This window comes from Macrotis lagotis, chromosome 5 (assembly GCF_037893015.1).
Source record: "Macrotis lagotis isolate mMagLag1 chromosome 5, bilby.v1.9.chrom.fasta, whole genome shotgun sequence".
NCBI classification, from domain to species: Eukaryota; Metazoa; Chordata; class Mammalia; order Peramelemorphia; family Peramelidae; genus Macrotis; species Macrotis lagotis.
The window spans coordinates 93086472-93103207 of record NC_133662.1 but is presented as its reverse complement, the minus strand read 5'-3'; the positions used below and the strand labels follow the sequence as shown (position 1 = coordinate 93103207).

The window sequence follows — 16736 nt, the reverse complement described above, 5'->3', positions numbered from 1 at the left end:
TGAATAAGGAAGCATTTATAAGTGTTATTATCCCAAGTACTATACTGAGGGAGTAGACAAGACATAAAAACAAAGTCCAGTTGCAGAGCAGAAAAAGGCCCAGAATTCTTAAGGGTGGAATGGTGAACAAATGGTAAGTTTTGTATTCTCTATCTCAGAGGTGCTAAAACCCACTATTCACAGCTCACATTGAATTCACAACACTCCCAAGTATGGTCTGAATAAGATTAAAATATAATTTGAAAATATTTAACTAACAAAATTAAAAAATACAATAAAACATAGATGATGTTAATATATGACTACCTAAGTGAATATGAAGTTCACAAGCTGCATTTCAGCCCAATGTACATACTATAGCCCTATGCAGTTTAGTGGCTTCTACTTTTTTAAAAATTTATTTTTTCACATTACTACAATAGACTTACTGTAGAAGTAAATAATCTCCCCTTCCCTCATATAGATAAACCTCAAGAAAAACAAAGTGAGGGGGGGAAAAATGTGCCTCAGTCTATTTTCAGATAAAATTAACACTGTCTTTGGGATGGACTGTATTCCTTTTCATAGGTTCACCAGAGAAGTTGTTTCAATATTTTTTCCCATAGTTGCTATTGCTAGCTGTATTTCCCTCTATCCTATTCCTCCCCACCTGCATTTATTTTATTCTTTCCTTTCACCCTGTCCTTCACTACCCTCTCCTACAATCTTCCCTCTCTCTTCTTTCACCCAAACCCCACCTCCCCTCCCCCAATTCCTTTCCTTTTTCTTTTCTCTCATCCTTTCCTTTCCTCTTTCCTCTATGGTAAGATAGATTTCTATACCCTATAGAATGTGTGTTATTCCCTCTCTGAGCCACTTCTAATAAGACTGAAGGCTCACTCATTCCCCTTGCCTTCCCTCTTTCCACTCCATGGCAAAAGTTTTTTCCTCTTTTACGTGACATGTCTTAGTTCATTCTACCTCTCCTTTTCCTTTCTCCCAGTACATTCCATTCTACCCATTACATTCTTCTTTATATCTTCACATTCAGCTCCCTCCTGTTCTTGTCTGTATATGCTCCTAATTAATAAATGAGAAGGTTCATATGAGTATTATCAATATCATCTATGCAGGAATACATGCAGTTCAGCATCATTACGTCTCTCATAATTTGTCCTTCCAGTTCACCCTCTCTATGCTTCACCTGAGTCCTAAACATGAAGATCAAACATTCTGTTCATCTTTGGTCGTTTCAACAGGAAAGTCTGAGAAAGTTCCCTATTTCACTGAATATCCATCTTTTCTCCCCTTGAAAGAAGTTCAGTTTTGCTGGGTAGTTGATTCTCAGCTGTAATTCAAGTTCTTTTGCCTCCTGGAATGTCATATTCCAAGCCTTAGGAGTCCTTAATGAAGATAATGCTGAATCCTGTGTAATCTTGACCATAGCACCATGGTAATTGAATTGTTTCTTTCTGGCAGCCTAAAGTATTTTCTCCTTTACTTGGGAGTTCTGGAATCTGGCTGAAATATTCCTGGGAGATTTTTTTTGGGGGGGAAGATCTCTTTCAGGAGGTGATCAATGGATTCCTTCAATTTATATTTTACCCCCTGCTTCTGGGATATCAGGGAAATTTTCCTTGAGAATTTCTTGAAAAATTAAGTCTAATCTCTTTTCTTAGTCATGATTTTCAAGTAGCCCAATGATTTTTAAATTATCTCTCCTCGATCTGTTTTTGAGGTCAACTGTCCAATGAAATATTTCATTTTCTTCTAGTTTTTCATTCTTTTGGTCTTATTGTTTTTTGATTTCTCACAAAGTCATCAGCAGTTTCCTTTAGCTCCATTCTACATTTGAGGGAATTATTTTCTTCAGAGTTTTTGTATCTCCTTTTCTATCTGACCAATTCTGCTTTTTAAGACGGTCTTCTCAATAGCCTTTTGGACTGCTTTTTTCCATCTGACCCAAACTGATTTTTAAGATGTTATTTTCTCTCTCTCTCTTTTTGCAAGGCAATGGAGTTAAGTGGCTTGCCCAAGGCCACACAGCTAGGTAATTATTAAGTGTCTGAGGCCAGATTTGAACTTGGGTACTCCTGACTTCAGGGCCGGTGCTCTATCCACTGTGCTACCTAGCCTCCCCAAGATGTTATTGTCTTCAATATTTTTTTGGGTCTCCTTTACCATGGTTTTCATGATTTTCTGCATCACTCTCATTTCTCTTCCAAATTTTTCCTCTACCTCCCTTATCTGCTTTTCAGTCTTTTTTTGAGCTCCTCCATAGCCTGAGGCCAATTCATATTTTTCTTGGAGGATTTGGATACAGAAGTTTTGACTTTGTCATTTTCTGAGTGTGTATTTTGATCTTCCATGGGACCAAAGTAATTGTCTCTCATCAGATTCTTTTCTTCTGCTGTTTCCTAATTTCCCCAGCCTGAGACTTGATTTTCACTCTCTTTTTTTTTTTTAAAGGTGGGGTTCTGCTTCTAGAATGAAGGATGCACTTTTCCAAGCTTTTGAGGTTTTTTTGCAGCTGTTTGCAGGGACACCCCCCCCCCAGGACCTCAAATTCCTTCAAAATCTTATGAGAGGCTCTGACTTACTTCTGGCCTGTGCTCTGGTCTGGGGGTAAACACAAGCATTCTCCTTTGTCCTAGAGCTGTGAGGAGGGTTCCTGCTCCATTATGGATGGCAACCTGGATCTGAGTATGGTCAAAGCAACAGAGTCTCGCCCCAGGGACAGCAGAGAGACCTCTGCAATTTCCCCACAACCCCCTTACTGTCCATGGGCTGAGCTCTCTGAAGCAGTAGCTGGGTGGCTCCACAGGCCTGCTTCTGGTTCCTGTGACCAAGGCTGTGCTGAGGTCTGAGCTGGGCTGCATGTGCATTCTGGTGTAGCAGTTTTCCTACTGATCTTCCAAGTTGTCCTAGGAAATCCCTGAGTTGAAAGGTCTGGAAACTGCCACAGTTTCCTGCCATGAATAGTCCCAGGGACCCAGGTGCTCCTAGGGCTGTTCCTGGATGGCAGGAGCTAGTTTGCCTCAGTGGTCAGCAGGCCTTGCCTCAAATTTTTTCCAACCCTGGTGGAACAGAACCCCTCCCTTGGATCTTTCAAGTTGTCTTGAGTCAGAAAATTGTTTGATTCAGTCTTTCTATTTAGTGGCTTCTGTTTCTATTTGAGTTTGACATTATTATTTTATCTCATCCGAAGGAATAGGGCTGTTTATTTCCATCTCATTCAACACCGAAAGAAATCGAGCAAATCAGTCACCCTGCCATTCTGGGTGGGTGGTAGGACAGCCCAGATTAAGGAGGGAAGAAAGCAAAAGGACAGGACACTTTTGGGTAGGCCATCCCAGATGAAGCCAAAGCTTGTCATTTCTTCATTCACAACCAATCTTTTTCCACTTACAGTTGCAACTCTAGTTCTGGTTGTTATTACCTGGACTATATCAATGCCCTTTTAATTGGTCTTCCTGACTCAAGTTTCTTTCTATGCCAATCCATCCTTCACTCAGCTACCAAGATGATTTTACTAAAGTATAAATCTGATCACGTCAATCACCTGCTCAAAGAGCTAAAATGGCTCCTTCTTATTTTCAGGATCAAAAATAAATTTCTTTCCTTGCAATTTAGAGCTTTACTGCAATTTAGAGCTTTACATAAAAGGTTGCTACCTTTCTTATACTTGACTCTCCCTCACATAGTCTACAATTCAGTTAGAGACCAACTCTGTAATGCCAGACCAGAACACTCTTATTTCCCCTTTCCCTGCCTTTGCTCTGAACTATTCCCCTGTGCCCACCGGAATACTCTACTACCTCCTCTTCTCAACTTATTTTCCTGACTTCTGTCAGGACTTAGCTTAAATCTCACCTTTTGCAGGTCTTCCCCTGGTCTTCCCCAGCTTCTAATGCCTTCCCCTTTTTTCAACAGACCTTTAAACTGCTCTGTATGTATCTTGTTTGTGCTTACTTACATCTTGTCTTCTCCATTAGAATGTAAGCTCCTTAAGGTCAAGGAATACTTTTGGTTTTCTTTGTATACAGAGAACCAAACATAGTCCTGATCACATAGTAAGCCCATAATATAGAAATATATACTTGTTTACTAAGTTATTGGGGCAAATAGCGATGAAATTAATATCCTTTATAGCATGGCTGTCCAACCTTACTTTTAAAAACTTTTATTGAAACAAAGATAATATATTTTGATTTGTCATTTTAGTGAGAGCTCTGTGGTAGCTTGGCTTCTTTTACTAAAGTATTTTGTAACAGGGTGCATGTGGCCCACAGGCCGCACTTTGGACAGCCCTACTTTATAGCATTCTAGTATTGTGTCTTGAATTTGGCATAAGCTTAATAAATGTTTCTCAACTAAGTGAAAATTTAAGTAGAAAGATCTGAAGAACTAGGGGTGAGAGTGGAGGAGGTATGTTTATAAAACAAGAGATTAAATATTAGAATCATCACTTAATCACTCAATGTTCAAAAATAACAATAATAACTAAAAATCTTCAAAGTGATTTTGCCAAAATGGAAATAAATCATGAAATAATACAATTTTATTTTTATAAAAATACACAAGTTCTGACTCATTATAATAATCCCCACTATGGGCACTAAGTTACGTATGTAGAAGTAAGATGACTGATTTTTGGAAATTTGAAATTTTACAAAAAAAATAATTTTAAGGTGTCAGAGACTGGAACATTTAGCTTCAGTGAATGCCACTTTATACCACCTCCACAGCATGAAACTGAAGCTTGACAAAATAAATAAAAAGGACTGTGTAATCCCATGACTACAAAGAAAGCTCAGCTGATTTAAGATGTGAGGGATCACATCTATTCTATATAAACATGGAGATACTTTTTATTGGGCCCTTCTTACCGGGTAATGGCACTAAAAAGACCACGTATGCGTGCCTTATGTCGAGCCACAAATGCCTCAGTAAAAATCACTCCCCTATTGTCCAGGTCTATTTGTCCATTGATGATTTTACCCAGACGCTGGGACAGTGCCTAAATATCAACACAACATAAAATGACAATAAATGCAAGGTTAGGTTATAATTAATTATAGACATAGATACACTAAAATCCAGAAATGTCATAAATGAGTAAGCTGAAGGAAACCAATGATTAAGAGAATGAATACTTAGTGATCAATGACAGTACTATGATAAGAATTATACTAAAATATCCACATCTGATTTTCAGGCTAGAGGTTTATTTTTTTTTTTATGGTTGACTTTCAATAAATCAAAAACATATATTTTTCCTTCATGTGACTAATTGTTTTTAGTAAGAAAGTAAAGTGATATAATATCAATACACCACCTTTACACAAAGATAAAAATACCCTATTTTTAAAGTAAAATGCCTCCTCTGTGTATTACTTGTTATTTATTTATTTTTTTTTAGATTTTTCAAGGCAATGGGGTTAAGTGGCTTGTCCAAGGCCACACAACTAGGTAATTATTAAGTGTCTGAAGTCGGATTTGAACCCAGGTACTCCTGACTCCAAGGCCGGTGCTCTATCCACTGCGCCACCTAGCTGCCCCTGTACTACTTGTTATTCAAAATATATTTTTATTATTGTGTTTGTTAGAAATACTAACAGATGCTCAAATAATAATGTGAATAAAACTTTACTCTTTCAGTTATTGAGCTGAGAGTCAGTAGATAAGGACAAAAAGTTAAAAATAAAATTATAGCCTACATTGGAAAATATTTGAAATACCACAAATTTCAAATTAAGAACACTAATGTAGTTTTTATGAAATTCTTAATAAGTTATTAAAAGTATTAAATTAACTGTATCCACTTTACTGTAATGAAACATTCAGTCTTTAGTCATTAAATTTTAAAGTTTCCTTATGTTTTAATCCATTTATACTACCACCAATATACTAAAAATTGACATTTTTAAAAAAGTTTCCCTTCTCCCCATTCAATTAGTAATTTACACATGATAAGACAGTTTATGGTATCTATTAATTGGTAAATGGTTGAAAAAATGGTATTTGAATTTATTGCAAATGAAATATTGCACTAAAAATGATAAATGTAATATAAGGAAATCAAAGAAACATGGAAAGATTTGTGTGAATTGCTGAAGAATGAGTGAAATAAGAAGGAACAAGACAGCAACATACATAATGAATACAATACTTTAGACACAAAGATCAATAAGAAAAAGTTGAAGAGTAATAATGGAAAAAAATGGAGATGATAAGAAGAAAGAACAAAACATACCTCCTACCTTACAGTAGAGAGGTGGGAAGCTACAAGGACAAAAATACAGTATTGGCTGACAAGGAATCTGAATCAGATGATTTTAATTAATTACTTTCATTGTCACAAGAGAGGATTCAATGGGGAAAGCTGTGAAAGACAAAAGATATAGTTTTTTTTTTAAGAAAAGAAAAGACAATTTGTATTAATAAGGAAATTACCTGTGTCAAAAAGTTTCCTGGAAGATCATAGGTTTTACAAAGTTCTGATATGGGCACTTGACCTGTTTCCTGTAGTTTGTCATTTACTTCTTCAGCTAAGTGATCCAAATAGTTCCTGAAAGTAAAATGAATGATCAAATTGATTCTTGTATTTACTTATGTTTTCAGGCAAAAGTATTATTGACTAAAGGTATACATAGATTTCCCAAACATCATATTGTAAAACAGTTATTTTGGAAAGCACAAATTGCTGCCAATAATCTAAAAAAGTATTGCCATTATTCTTTCTCCTACCTTGCTAAACATAAAGATATTCAAACAAGTCTTAGGCTATTTTGGTAGGGACAGACAGATGGGATAAATGTTTAAATATTTTAGGATTAGTAAATAATTCCCATTTCTCTCAAAGTCAGATAAAACTGCATCACAATTGGAATCAAGGACTACTGAAGAAAATCATGTTTTCCATTTCTTTGGTTAACAGCAAGAAAATTCAAGGGCTATAAATTGTCACAGTGGAGGATTTATATCATTAAATATTTAATTTTAAAACGCCAATATGCAGAGAATTATCAACATTTTAAAATAAGATACTCAAGTCCAATACTGTTACATATACCAATCTGAATGCAAATCATGATCACAGATGTAAAACTGGAAAAAAATTAAACCAAACCCTTCATTTTACAGATGAGAATACTGAAACCCAGGGAGGTTTAAGTGACTTGCCGAAGTCTCACAGATAGCAACAGCAGAGATGGGATTTTATGTCACCAAACAAGAATGGTATTAGGTACCAAATGCCAAAGCAGCCACAAATAATCAACAAATTTAAGTGGAAATTCTTTCACAAAAACAACATACTGCTCTGAATGTTGTACTTACTCATCTATTAGTTGTCCTAAAACTACTTGAACATTTTTCTCTGACTTAATAATGTCACTTATTCTGTTTTCAATATGAGTCAGATCCACATTAATTACCTGGAAAACATACAAATATTTCATTATTATTAAATTTGCATTATTTCTTGGGTTCTACAATGCATGCTAAAATGTAGTATATATATGAACTTATATATTTAGATTTTTTACTTTTTGACCTCAGATTTCTAATTTGAAATAATATTTCTTTATAAGCCAGAACTGAATCAGAAGTTTATCACATAATCTTATGTTCCAACTGCTAGGAAAAAAAAGCAAAACTTTTATTTCTAAATAAAGAGTACAGTATGAATAAGCACTCCCCAAATGAAACTGAAAACTATTGTTCTCTTCATATCTTGGCTTCTCATTTACTTTGTCTTATAGTCAACCATAATATGGGGATAGTACCAAAATAATTTGGAGATTTACTGAATTTGATGAGTGACTTAATCTTTCGTATAGTTCTCTATCCTACTTTGGTCATCTTTCTTCTATTAATGAATACAATTTAATTTTTCTAAATGGTACAAAATACTAAACTCATATTTTGTGATCTAGCTGAAAAAACACTATTGGGGATTTGAAAAAATTCTCAGGTCTGAAATTTTATGTTTACAAAACTTCTCTGAGCTTCATGCCAATTTCCCCATATGTTAAGTAAAAAATGGTAATATGACCAGAAATTGTGTGAAATCCCTTAAAAAAAAAAAGATTTATAAAACAAATACTGACTTATTTTAGAAAAACAAGATAGTGTTTAATAGCATTTTTCCATCAAATATAAAGACTTTCATACCATGCTCACCAAATCATTTTCAACATGTTTTAAAAACAAATCTCATATCTACAATTGTGCATTAACTATCTAACTTTCATGTAGACAGAAATGAAATTGTTAACTTTGCAGAAGTAATTATATAAAAATTAAAGTATCACAAAAATGAGGTAAAATATGATTAAAAATATGAGGGAAAATGTTCATAAAGAAAGGGAAACTAAATTTGCAGACTAGTCACATTAAATATAATTTGCATAGCTTTTACTTAAATATATTATGTAAAAGTATTTTCCTCTTGTTATCACATACCAAATTTTTTAAAATTAAGATAATGGCACCTATATTATTTAGAATTGTCAAAATCAAGTTATGTTAGAAATTTTTAAGTTACCTGCTGTAGATCAACAATGTTTACTCGACCTTTAAAAAAAGCACAAAGTTTAAATGTCACTTTTAAATTCATGTTCTAAAATACTAGAAAAAAATTGGTAGTAATAGAGGCAGAATCAATAATTATCTATTTTGACAGCTAATCAAATATCACAATAAATCCTCTTTCTTAAGGCATAAGCAAAAAATTCAATAAATATATGCACATATATTTTTTATATTTGCACATGTTTATTATCTGTCCCAATTTTTATAATCATATTTATTCCCCAATATATTTCTCCCACACAACTTCCCACAGTAAGTCATCCCTTGCAACATATTTCAAAAAAGGGGAAGAAAACTAATTCAGCAAAACCAACTAACAATTATTTCTAACACTATGAAATATTCTATATCCATAGTCCCACTCCACTTGAAAGGAAGTCAGGGAGATAAACAATAAAAATTTTTTATGTATCAAATGGCATATCTGTTATCCTAAGAAAGAATTGTGGAGTTTACACAAAGACCAAAGACTATTACCTTTAATTTTTTAAAAAAGGTATCTTATGCAATTTTTCTCTTATATTTTATTTTTTTCCTTAAGGATATGATATCTCTCTCTCAACATATTCAATTTTGATCAATGTACAGCATGGAAACAATGTAAATATTATCAAGCTACCTTCTGTGGGTGGTAGGGAGAGGGAAATGAGATTGGGGGAAAAATTCTAAAAATTCAAAAAACAATAAAATAATTGTAATTTATCAAAAAAAAAAGGATCAAATGGTATATACTAGGTCACTAAGAAAGGTAGTACATTCTAACTTCTCAAAATATTCCTAGACAGTTGGTGGTAACAAATCAAGAAAATATTCAAAGTTTAGATCAGAAAAATCATAGAATTTCAGAGCTGCGAGGGACTTCAAAAGCTATTTAATCCAACTCTTTCCTTAAAAAAAAAGATAATGTGTAACAATATCCTTTTCTTTTTTTTTGGCAAGACAGTGGGAAGGGTCATACAGCTAAGTAATTATCAAGTGTCTGAAGCTGAATTTGAAACACGGTCCTCCTCATACCAGAGCTGGCGCTCCATCCACTGTGCCACCTAGCTGCCTCAACAATATCCCTTGCAAACCATCATCTACCCTTTGAAGATCACCAAAGGAGAACCCATCACAGATTATAAAGCAATACCCACCCCTCCCCCTTTGGAGAGAGCTCCATTCACTGGATAATGTGTTTTGCCTGGAATTGGAAGATCTGAATTGAAATGTGGTTTCATGACTCTAGACAAGTCACTTTAGCTCTGTTTCTCTCATTTCAACAGCATCTATCTCCAGGGGTTGTTGTGATGATCAAATAAGAATATTTGTAACGTGGCATGCAGTAAGTGCTATCATTATTATTATTCCATAGAACCAAAACGTTCCTCCTCTTTGAAAATTCTCTCCCTCCTAGTTCTGTCCCCTTGGGGGCCATGAACAAGAAGTCTCAGTCTTTCACAAGACAGACATTCATGTGAAGTTGACTCTCATGTTCTGTCCTGGTTTTCTCTTCCTTTCCCAGCTCCTCCAAACAATTTTTCACATGGTCTAATTTCAAAGCCCTCCTTCTGGACTTTCTCCTTCCTAATATGTGGCATTCAGAACTGGACACAATACTCCTGGATAGGATCTGCCCAACATAGAGAGCAGCAAGGCTAGTTTCCCATAGTCTCTGCTTTGCTTACTGTAATCTAAAAAATGGCAATACTATTCTGGACAGCTGACTTCAATTGAACTTTAACATCAATAACATTTTCGGATACTTTCAGATGAACTGCTATCTAGCCAAAATCACTAGCCAACTTGCATTTGTAAAATGGTTTCAAAACAGAGGGTAAGACTTAATTTACCTCAACTAAATTTCATTTTATTAAATCTGACCTGATGCTCTAGTTTATCAAGATTTTTTAAATCTCTATACCATGATCTAAAGAGTTGTATCATCCATATACATATATATGTACACACACACACACACACACACACACACACACACACACACACGATAAACATATATTTTGGTAATCCAAAAACCTGTTATCCAGGGTATAGACTCTCTTGTAACAGGCCACCTGTCCCCCAGAAATACCTTTCCATCTTCCTTTTCACACACTAGAAATAAATGTTCATTGATTTTTGTAGGGGTTGAGGGAAGAGCTTCCTCTGGATAATCACTACCTAGTAATTCCTGAATTATATTAGAGAGGAGAAATAAATTAAAAGTGCATCTACTTGAGACTCAACTTGTCCCTTTGAGACCAATGGACAGAGATTATGTCATCAAGGGTCCTAGTTGTAACCCTTCCTCTCCTTGATGAAGAGGGGATAAAGAACCCAAACATTACACTCATTAATTATAAGGAATGGTGGAAGTTTGCCTTAACTTAAGAGAGCCAAATATAAGGGAAACCTCTTAGTATTGAACGCCCTTCCTACTCTAACTCTAACTCATACTTGAGCCCAACTCCAGCAAAATGAGAGCTGGTTGCATACATCCATCCAGCTCTGGCAACTGAGACTCAGTTGTACCCTTTCCTTAGAATGACTAAGACTCCTGTGTACTCTCTATCCTGAACCCCAATTTCTTTGCCCTTGTGTGTCAGTTATTATGAGTTGAAATTCACCTAATAAAAGGTCTTGTGCTCTTAACATTAGCTGGTCTGATATGTTCATAAAAGGTCCTTTAAGATTCCCCCAACTTCTGAATTGGATTGGGACAGATGCTAACTCTGCCTTTATCTGAGTCACTGATAAAAATGATAATCAGTCCAGGGTCAAGTGTAGATACTTGGGTACTCACTAGAGATCACATTCTAATCTAAAATTAAATCTTAACATGGGTTGTTCCCTCTGTCAATGAAAATGCAGAATTGCTAAAAGAAAACAAAGTTGTACTTATTCTTAATTGGGATACTTAGACAAGTCAAACAATTGTTAAATTCAGAGCATTTTCATTTCCTACAACCTCTTCAGATGGCACTAATAAATTAGCACCCATAATAGACAAATTATTCTCAAAAAATGAGAAAGCAGACTACCAAATCTAATCCTGATTCTTAGGGCAGGGGATGGCAAAATCCAGATGGAAATTGATTCAAAAATTTTTTTAAACAAAATTCTAACTATAATGATTTTCTATATGGCATTTTCTTTATAAAAACAAGTTGGGTTTATATCAGAAAAACAATTTAAAAAATTAATCATATTAAAAACCCAAAATAATTATCTCAAAGATGCAGAAGTTTTTTTACAAAAATACAACAATCATGTTTGCCATAAATTCTATAAAGTGTAGGCACTATATGCATTAAAGATACGCTAGAACTTTTTGCCAAAAATACTGGAAAAAACAAGGCTAATCACTTTTCCCATTATTTATTTTATATATTTTTGGGAATGGTAGCAAGAGCAATCAGACGGGAAAAAATGAAAATGTAAATATAGGTAAAGAGGAGATAAAAGCCCTCCCTATTTGCTGATGATATAATGATATACTGGGGAAATTCTCAGGAATCAGTAAAGATGCTACTCGAGACAATAGTTTCAAGCAAAGGTGCATTCAATAAAATACACATTTAAAAATCAACTGCATTTCTAAATAATATGTATATATTATAAATAAAATCCAAAAGCAGTAATAGAAAATGAAATCTCATTCCAAATCACTACAAAATACAAAAAGTATCCTGAAGATCAATCTGTCAAAGCATATAAAACTCTAGATGCAATTATAAAATTCTCCTTAAGCAAACGGGGAACAACTTAAATGACTGAGGGAATATTCAGTGCTCATGGCTGGGCCATACCTACCAACATAATATGAAAAACAGTACTACCAAAGTTAATTTACATTTTTAATGCTAATACCTATCAAGGGGAAACTTCAGAGAACTTGATCTTCTCTTAGAATTGTCACTTAAAAAATGTATGTCCAAGGCTAGAAAGCTGTTGAGAAAAGATTTTTTGTTTTTAAATTTTAACCATTGTTTGTATAAAATAAAACTAAAGGCGGAATTTTTTTTTAATCCTTGAAGTTTAAGTTCTTTAGGAACAGATATTGTGATATTCTTAGAATAAAATACTTTGCCATTGAACTTGCAGGGAAATAAAGACTGGAGATGGAAAGAAAATTAGAGACTATTGCAATATTAATTTTACAAATAAAACTAAAAAAGGTTCAAGGAGACTGTAACTTGTCAGAACTCATATAACAAGTCAGGATATGAACTTTGACTACAAAATTCAATGTTTTTTCCACAATGCTATAATATTTCTTGGCCCTTTTGTATGCAGACAAGTGAAAAAAAATCCATTATCACGTTCTTGACATGTTAACTAGCTGATTTTTCCAAAACCACTTGAGTCATCAGTTCACTCACAATTATCAAGCAGCTTACAAATAAGATCTATTTTATGGATAATATAGTGATACAATACAGTTGAATGACTTATGAGCTACAAATTAAATTAGAGAATTAAGTAAAATAAACTAAGCAAATTAAAACTTTAGCATTTAAAATACACATCTATGTGTATTTGAAGTTCTGTAATCATTTTAAAAAATTTGAAATAGTCATATTTTTATTTCTGTTTTTTAAATCATGTAAATATCATTCTTATTTGCAAATATATTATAAGCTTTAAATATCTATTGCATAATTACAGATCTGCAAACATTGTATGAGAGAATGAAATAAAATTTAAAGACACTTACCACCACGAACATGAAGTTCATCTCTCATTTCTCTACTTATCTGAGCAGGAGTAATATATTCTTTACCATCAAGAGTGTGAACCACGTCTAACTGCTTCTGAGCAATCAATTTAGTTACAATTTCAATACAGTTCCGTTCTGATAACCTGTAAAAATGGGGAAAGATTTCAATTTTAAAAAGATATTTTTGATGGACACATAATCTCATTGCCATTGGTACTATATTCACCTGTGCAAATCACAGGCTAGTCATGTAATCTCTTGTCCATGATTTTCTATAAATTTTCTTATGAGATTCTATACCATATGTACTAGGAAGGTTATTTCTTAATTCTTTAACATTTCATGGATTCAAGTACAACATATAGGTCATTGAGTCCTTCCTTACTCTATTATAGTATTTGCATACATGTCCTCAATAATAACTTTGATGCTTTTTTTTGAATAGTTAATTTTTGATGATGTATTTTTATAACATGTAAATTTTAAATATCTTGTTACAGTTAATATGTATTACCTAATTTTACAGTTTTGAACATCTTCATTAAAGTAAGCTAGTTGAAATGTTTTTTTCATTTACTTAGTCCATTTATACTTCTGAATTTTATCATACATGTCAAATAAATTCTTTTCATACTGTTTACTTTGGTTACTCGATTACCATGATCAAGATCAAACAATTCAAGAATAAAAAAAATTTTTCTCAATATTCTGGATAATTATAAAATAATTTCTGCTCAGGCGATCTGAAAATACAAGTTGATTACAAAGTCCTAGTATAAATTTTAAGCTATCAAAGCTTTAAAGGTGTACATAGTATATTGTAATGTTTTACTTCACACAAGTAGAAAATTCATTCTAATAATACCTTTAATGTTTTTACTTACCTAAGCAATTTCTGAGCCCTAGTGTATTTATAGCATCACTAAAGGGATTATCTTAGGCTTATAGGTTTTCCAACTTCAATACCACTACTAATTAGCTATGTGAATTTATTTAATCAATTGTGATTCAGTTTCTTGAGTCTATTAAAGCAGAATAGTATATTGATTGTTTCTTCCCAGTTACTTGGTCAAAGATTTTTAACCTGAGAGAATAGAACTTGTTTTATACAAATATTTTGATAACCACAATTCAGTAAATTATAGCTCCTTGGTAATTTGTTATACATATTAATATACAAATTAATGTGTTGATAGTTATTATTATATTCACGTTATTATTTATTATCAATAATATTAATAAAAATATTTGCTGCCCCTGGACTTAAGTTTTGTGCAGCTCTGTCAGCAAGTTTTCCCTTCAAAAGAAGCCTTAGTCTGCCTCAGCCCCTTGCCACTTCTGCTATCTGGGGACAAGCAGGAGAAATGCCATCCTTTTCCTCTTCGCGGCCTCTGTGGGTCCCAGCTTCTTTATCTGTACCATTAGGAGAAGCCCATTCAATATCCACAAGGCCACTTTTTCTTGTGTCAAATCTCTTCTCTCGTGTGGGGTGCTGAAAAGAGAGCTGGTTAAAAAAGGAAAAAAAAAAACCCCTGCATTGGAATTTGGCCTGGGCTACACAAGACTTTCTAAAGCCAGTCTAGAATTCTAAAAAGGGGCACCAAGGCTTGTAGGGTCGTTCACCCATTTGGAGCTGGTTTGCCATTTTTCCCTACAAATGACGGAACACTCGCTGAGGGCCGGCCAAGTCTCCAAGGCCGAGTCCGACTCCGCCTGCGCCGCCCAGCTGCTCAAGGGGCATTGACAATAATCATCTTCGCGCCGTCGCGTCCGGCCACACCTGGGTCCGGCGCCCGCAGACCCTGCCCTCCCTGCCCTCCCGCTGCCGGGCCCGGCCGGCCGGCGGGAGTCAGGCGCCCGCCCAAGGCCTCGCTGGGCGGCGGGGAAGGCGGACGCGGACGCGGCCCCGGGGCAGGCGGCATCGGGCCGCGCACCTCTGCGTGGTCTCGGCGAACTGCGCCCGCTGGAAGTCGGCCGCCAAGCGCCGGATCTCGTCCCACGCCTCCGCCATAGCGGCCTGGGCCCGGCGGCTTCGGCCGGGCGCCCCGACAGCCGCGGACACGTCAGCCCGGCTCTAGGGAAGCCCGGCTGTCGGGAAGCCCGGCTGTAGGGCCGCCCCGCCGGACGGGTCGCGCCGAGGGACAAACACTTCCGCGCTCGCGCAGACGCGAAGTTGGGCCGGAACGGGGGGCGGGACTAGAGCGAGGAGGAGAGGCCCCCACGTGTTCAGGGCTTCGCCCCGCCCCCGCTCGCCTTGGGCTGGAGACAAGGGACTGGGGCAAAGGGGTTTGTGCTTGTCTTCTTAAATAGCGGGTTTCGGGGGTTTTATTTTTTTTTTCTTGGTAGAGGATGCCCCTTGAATCAAAATAATTTTAATGCTGTGCTGTAGGCTTTCAACCTCAAAATGTCCAAATTCACACTTTTCTCCCCGCCCCGCCACCAAACTCTAACTTCTTTCCCAACTTTGTTATTTCTGTCGAAAACACGACTCCACCGGCAGTCATCCCCATAGCTTTTTTTCCTTGTAATTTTTGTTGTATGTGAACTTATTAAAAAAAACCTTCAAAACTTAAAGACTTTCTATTTTTTTATAATTTGGGGGAATAATTATGGGGCAAAAAATTTCTTCAGGTTATCTGAAAAAAAGTTAATATAATTAGTAATGATAGCAAACATCCATATAGTGTTTTCTATGTGCCAGGCTTTACGATTACTATCTCATTTGATCCTCAAAACAGCCCAAGGAGATAGGTGCTCATTATTATAGTCATCAGGAAACTGAAGCATTTGGAGTAGTTTAGGGTTAGACAACATTGGAATTCCCACAACATATTTGGTTTTTCACTAAGACACCCCACCCCACCCAAACCTGTAGTAATTATAAAAAAAAAGACAACAGGAGAAGGAGCTATAGCATATGTTAGTGCAGATTGGCTGATATTTTGAACTCTGTTCCCAGATATCTGATTGCCCTATCAGTCCTGTTTTGGCTAGATTTCAGTGGCATGAAAGATCTGATGATTGTTGTAATGCCCCAGTCCGTGTGTTTTCTTTAGGCTTACATTAATATGGATTTACATTGTTCACTGAGAAAGACTCAATATTATTATTATGACTTTCACTTATAGAAACTTTTGCTAGGAAAACACACTTTATTCCTGGTTTTTACAGCTTAAAGGGGTTAGTGATAGATAGATAGATAGATAGATAGATAGATAGATAGATAGATAGATAGATAGATGATAGATACAGACAGACAGATAGATAGATAGATAGATGATAGATAGATAGATAGATAGATAGATAGATAGATAGATAGATAGATAGATAGATAGATATAGATATAGAGTAGATATGTAAAACATACATTTGGAATTGGTTTAGATGTTTAACATATCTCTCTAGCAGAATGAATATCACCTCCTTGGAAATTATTTTCTTTGTATCCAAAGTGCCTGGA

At 35.4% G+C, this 16736-nt stretch overlaps 1 protein-coding gene across 1 annotated transcript in view; it reads right to left on the bottom strand.

Annotated features, from left to right (window-relative positions):
• The window catches only part of UFL1 (UFM1 specific ligase 1), a 41130-nt gene extending 25733 nt beyond the window's left edge, over positions 1-15397 (bottom strand). Inside the window, exons 1-6 of the mRNA XM_074187192.1 lie at positions 15211-15397; positions 13274-13419; positions 8531-8559; positions 7321-7418; positions 6436-6550; positions 4869-4999 (exon numbers count right to left, since the gene is read on the bottom strand). Of these exons, the coding sequence (XP_074043293.1) occupies positions 4869-4999; positions 6436-6550; positions 7321-7418; positions 8531-8559; positions 13274-13419; positions 15211-15287 (596 nt within the window). The 5' untranslated portion in view covers positions 15288-15397. The remainder of the gene's footprint in view (positions 1-4868; positions 5000-6435; positions 6551-7320; positions 7419-8530; positions 8560-13273; positions 13420-15210) is intronic.
• Positions 15398-16736: the final 1339 nt, after the last annotated feature.